General features: G+C 37.2%; 1 protein-coding gene across 1 annotated transcript in view; it reads right to left on the bottom strand.

Moving 5' to 3' along the window:
* Positions 1-205: 205 nt before the first annotated feature.
* Positions 206-6,000, bottom strand: part of LOC150077294 (condensin-2 complex subunit H2-like) — a 482,911-nt gene continuing 477,116 nt past the window's right edge. The window contains exon 15 of the mRNA XM_090385846.1: positions 206-328. Within this exon, the coding sequence (XP_090241972.1) occupies positions 206-328 (123 nt within the window). The remainder of the gene's footprint in view (positions 329-6,000) is intronic.

The following is a 6,000-nucleotide window of genomic DNA, read 5'->3' as shown; positions in this document are numbered from 1 at the left end:
ATAACTTTTATTTATTTATTTAAAAAAATTACTCAGATTTTTATAACATCTACTTGTATCATATTTTCATATATACAATAAGTATCTAATACAGCTTGATAAAAAATAAACTAATTTTAAATTATGTACAAAATTATATATATAAAAATTGACTATTGTTACACTATTTTACAACAAACCATTTTTGGTATTATGTCTTTTGTGATTATTCTTGAAAATTATGAAGCTCTTCTTGGTGTCGCTTTCTAGACAGTAAGATAAGTTCCATAGTGTCCATTCCTTCTTCAAGAATGCCACCAGAAGTTATGTCTACATTATAATTGTTGGCCTAAGATAATAAAATGCAACTATTTTATGATATATAAAAGAGATCATTATGAAGAAATTAAGGGAATTATTAAAGTCTATTAAGATTTAAGTAATAATGACTTCTAATCATGAAGTTCTTTTCTAAAAGTGCCATCTCCAAAATTGCTGAAATTGAATCCTATATAATTTAATAAACTGGAAACCAAATTAATTGGTACTCTCACATTTTAAGAAAATTCAATATTTTCCATGAACAAGTATTATTTCCAGGATGAAATGTGGTTTGATTTTTTATGAAAAATGGACAAAACCAATTTCATCTTGAATTGGAACCATTTCCAAGAAATACTGACACCAAAAGCTGCTAAAATTTGCTAAAAATGCTGCTTACAAAACAAACATAACCATAACAAGCATAGGGTATCTTTTCTAAACTAAAAACCAATAAATGTTCATGATTCACAAACAAATTATTTTAGTTGGTGTTTATTATAAATGAACTGGTACTGTTATGTCATAAACAACAGTAGCCTTTTATGTTATTGTTTGTTATTTTGGTTTTTAGGAGCATTAGCAACTAAGGCCATATTGCTCCAGGAATATGCGGTGGTCATTCCCTTGACCTTTCCGCATCCTCCGTATTTGGTGGTGACGGGCTCGAACCCCGGTCTAATCAAGAAGCGTGTGCTATGCACTGCTGCTCCTTCCCACCTGGCTACGGAGGCACCAGTAGTAGCCTTTTATAAGAGGAGCGATATCTAAATTGAAGAACATCTATAATCCTCTAGCTGGCACATCCCTAAAAGTGACACCAACTGGTGTATGTGAGTCCTCCATGATAACATGGATATGTTTGGAATAAAGGCAATAAAAGATTTAAAATTGAACACATTATAATGTATTCATTACCTTGATAGATAACAGATACAGTCAGTCCTCGTATAGCACAATAGTTGTGTTCCTAGAAACCCTCATGCAATATAAACAAAAAGCCCTAAGGGAAAAATAGGGTTAGGTGCTGACCACCCAAGACTGAACATACATTTGTAACCAAAACATTACCAAAGACAATAAGTGGTGGTATTTCACCGGTTGATGAAAGTCATCTACCACCAGGACGCTTCCTTTTCGCACCTTTTAAGTATTTTACTCATTTTTAAGGAATAAAGCACAATTACAAAATGAGGAGGCACGCTTGATACACAAACAAAGCTGCGCACGTGTAGCAACTGAATAAACAACACCGTAAAGGCAGAGATACACTATGGCGCCTCAGTAGCCAGATGGGCAGGGGCAGTAGTGCATTGCACACGCTTCTTGATTAGACCGGGGTTCGAGCCCATGCCCACCAAATACGGAGGATGCGGCAGGTCAGGGAATGACCACCGCATATTCCCAGCCCGCATAAAGGGTGAGGGTTGGCATCAGGAAGGGCATCCGGCCGTAAAAATTGCATGCCAAAACAATAAAAACGCTGACCCCATATAATAATGGGAAAAGGCGAGGATTAAAAAAAAAAAAAAAAAAAGGCAGAGATACACTATTAACACCTCACATTTTACTAAAGCACATTTTTGGGGGGTTACTACCATAAAACAAAAATAATTTCCAGTAAGTTTCTGCTAGTGGAATCTGTTATAAACTGGTAGTAAACTCGATCTAATGGCATTTATGGTAGATGGAATTGTGTGGGTTTTTATCTTATTATGGTGAAATGTGTTTCCCCCTTCACTGATATAAAAAAACAAATACATTTTCAGAATCTTCTCTTCATTCCTATCATGTTGCGTTCAGTTGGGGTGATTCTGTGTTCGACTGCCATTTCTTGTAAACACAAAGGCGAATCGTGCATAAGCGAATTTGGTTCGTGTTATATACGATATCGTTCCCCTATTTATAAATCGTGTATGATTGAATTGGTATAGTGTAAACACATATACGAATTCGATCAAAGGGCTGACTGTACAAGAAAAAATAATTTTTCAATTTAATTAATTTATTTTTTTATAAATTAACATTATAACCAATATCAAAAATCATTGCAACAGCTAGCAGATATTTTCATAAACACATAAATGCACATAGAGATATCCCGTGGAACATCTTTTATTAAGAATATATGGAAACAACATTTTTGCCATATATTTTCTGGTATTGGAACCTTAAAACTTAAATTCTTAAGTTTTTCAGCATATGCTTGTGTTTTCAAAAATTTAAACAATTCGAGAGCCAAGTTTATTTTTGCCACTTACCCAGGTTTGATTGAATTTTCACAATCAAGCAGCACATAATATGTGTGAATCAGATCACAAATAAATATAAAAAATAAATAAAATAAACAAATCTTGAATGTACACCAATGCAAGGAGTTTAGTTAATAAATTTGAAGTGCTGGTCAAGACATTAAAAGCAGATATTGTTGGGATATCAGAGACGCGGTGCCACATGGATATAAGCAGTGCAGAATTGGAAGAGAGGAGGAGTTATGTTAGTTAAGAAACACACAAAATCTAAGGAAGTGCAACCAACTGACATTTGTGGACAATGCAATGTGAGTCAGTGTGGTGTGACATAAGCATTGGGAAAGCAAAACTGAGAGTAGGAGTGTGCTATAGGTCTAATGACTGATGAGTATAATGAACAATTGTACAGAGAAATAGAGTGGGCCAATAAATCAGATTGTCTTATAATGGGGGATTTCAATTTCCCAGATATTGACTGGAAATTGTGGATTGGTCACTCACACACTAGCAAGGCTTTTGTGGATTTATTAGATGATTGTTTTCTACAGCAGCATATTCGAGAAGCAACCAAAAAGAATAATACTCTTGTTCTGATTATCAGCAGTGATTATTCATGCATTTAGAATCTGTTGATAAAGGAACCACTAGGTGGCAGAGATCACAGTGTACTGATGTGGGATTCACTCAAAGATATAACTACCATCAGGGGTAAAGGGAAGGGTTTTCGCTTTTGTAGAAATGGCTACAATGGTCTCAAACAGTTTTTAAATTCTGTACAGTGGGACCAACTGATGATGTTACCTACAGAAAGCATTCAGGATTTAATCTGGGAAACTACTAGGCTTTTCATACCAACTAAGAAATACTGTTCAAGGTTTAGGCCTAAATCAATGTCAGAAGAACTAATAAGACTTGTGGCAGAGAAAAATGCATGGGATGCATATAAATTATCAGGTGACATTGAAACCTATGGTAGATATAAGCTAGTCTGTAATCCAGTGACAAAGGAGGTTAGGCCAGTGAAATCAGATTACATGAAGTCTTTGGCAAAGGATGTAGAGAAAAACAGCAAACACTTCTTTACTTATAGAAATTCTAGAAGGAAGGGGATGAATCAGGTTAGTCCACTTGGTATCGATGGTTCGACTGTTGATGATCCTGCTAAGATAGCTTAGAAACTGAATGAGTATTTTGCATCTACATTCACACATGAGGAGTTATTCAGGGAGGGGAATGCCAGAAGTTAATCAAACTCTGGCAGGGAGCAAAATGGAGGAGAAATTGAAGTTAAACATAAGAATGGCACCTGGAGTGGATGGCATCTATCCAGTTATATTAAAGGAGGCAACAAAGGAAGTAAGCAAACCCTTAGCCATAATTATGAGAACTTTTTTGGACTGGAGATTTGCAACTGTGTCCCCAATTCACAATGGAGGATCAAAGGGTGACACGAGTAATTACAGACCTGTTAGTTTAACTTCTGTCCTGATGGAGGCACTAGTTAAAAAAACACTGCTGGATCATCTAGACAAGACTGCAGTTATAGTTCAGACACAGCATGGTTTGTTAAGGGAAAGTCTTGTCTAACCAATCTGATTGGATACTATGATGTGGTCACAAAGGAACTGGATGCAAAAAATAATTTTGATATCATATACTTGGATTTCGGAAAGTTTTAATACTGTACCACATGGAAGACAACTGTATAAATTTGAGCAGTACGACATTAAGGGCAAATTGCAGCCATGGATAAGGGGATGGTTGAGTGGGAGCAGGTGGGGAGTGGCAATCAATGGGCACTGCTCTTTGTGGACTAATGTTATTAGTGGAGTCCCCCAGGTTTTGGTGTTGGGTCCATTGTTGTTTTCTGTATTTATTAATGATATTGATGAAGGTATATCAGGCTTAATGTCCAAGTTTGCGATACTAAGGTTGGCATGATTGTTAATGACAGTAATGACAGTATGCTACTTCAACAGGATCTAGAAAAATTGTGCAGAAGGGCTGAGAAGTGGCAACTGAAGTTTAACATTGACAAAATGCAAAGTACAGCATATGGGTAGAAGTACCCCAGAGAAATATACCAACTATGTGGTGTTACAACTCAGGATAGTGGAGAATGAAAGAGATCTGGGGGTAATTGTGCAGTCAGATATGAAGTTTTCTGAGCAGTGCAGACAGGTTGGAAGAATAGCTCATGGTGCCAATGATATACAGGAATTTTTCTAGTATGATAAGGAGGTGATTATTCCCTTGTATAAGGCAATGGTTAGGCCATATCTTGAGTACTGTATACAGGTCTGGAAGCCCCATTTTAGGAAGGATGTAGAGCTGTTGGAACGAGTACAGAGAAGGGCAATGAGAATAGTGAATGGAACAAAGGGTTGCTCTTACAAAGAAAGTCTTAAGTTCTGCAAATTGCAGTATCTGGAAACTATGCACCTGCGAGGTGATCTGGCTGAGGTGTATAAGGTCTTGAATGGTTTGAGCATGCTCAATGTTAATGAGAGTCTTTTTGTTTTCTTGCCCAGATTAGTTGCCTGAGGGGCCATAAATTCAAATTGAGGAAAGACAGTTGTAGAATTGATGTGTGGAAATTTGCCTTTAGCCAGCGGTTGGTTGATTGCTGGAACAAACTTCCATCTGTTGTAGAAGTTGACAGCTTAAATAAATTCATAAATTCAAGGCAGAAGTGGACAAATATTTGGAGCGGCGAAGGGATGGGTAAAATGGGAAGGTTTTTTTTTTTCTTTCTATCTTTCTATTTCAGAAGATTTAGGAGAAGCCGGTTGGCCTGCCTCCCTAAAATGCACTCATGCACACCTTCTTGATGGTAGCCCTGTTATGTCACTTAGGTGGCAACGAACGTGAAGAGTGGTTCTCTTCAAGACACCTTGTCAGCATGAAGAGGAAAAGACCAAACCCTCCAGCACATTAGCATTAGCATTTTAGCATTAGTAGAGGCATTTGATGCAAGAAAGCAAGCTTGTGCAGCATCAGCCAAAAAAAAAAAAAAAAAAAAATTAAATAAAAAATAACCACTTCCACCTCACCCCTCTGTTCGTTCGAAATACCTGTCCAGCTGAGCCTTAAACTTATTTAGGCTATCAACTTCCACGACAAGGGATGGAAGTCTGTTCCACCAACCAACCACCCGCTGGCTAAAGGCAAATTTCCTCATGTCTATCTTACATCCGTCCTTCCTCAATTTGAATTTATGCCCTCTCAGGTGATTATTCTGAGCAAGAGGAAGAATCTCATCAGCATTGAGCATGCTCAAAACATTCAAGGCTTTATACACCTCTATCAGTTCACCTCGCTGGTGCCTAGTCTCCAGACACTGTAATTTGCAAAACTTCAGCCTTTCTTCGTAAGAGCACCCCTTTGTTCCATTCACTAATCCTGTTGCCCTTCTCTGTACTCGTTCCAGCATCTCTACATCCTTCTT

The sequence above is a fragment of the Mastigoproctus giganteus genome, chromosome 12, assembly GCF_048544385.1.
Source record: "Mastigoproctus giganteus isolate SK-2022 chromosome 12, ASM4854438v1, whole genome shotgun sequence".
In the NCBI taxonomy this organism is placed as follows: domain Eukaryota; kingdom Metazoa; phylum Arthropoda; class Arachnida; order Uropygi; family Thelyphonidae; genus Mastigoproctus; species Mastigoproctus giganteus.
Note: the sequence above shows the minus strand (reverse complement) of the source record. Positions and strands in the feature narration are given on the sequence as shown.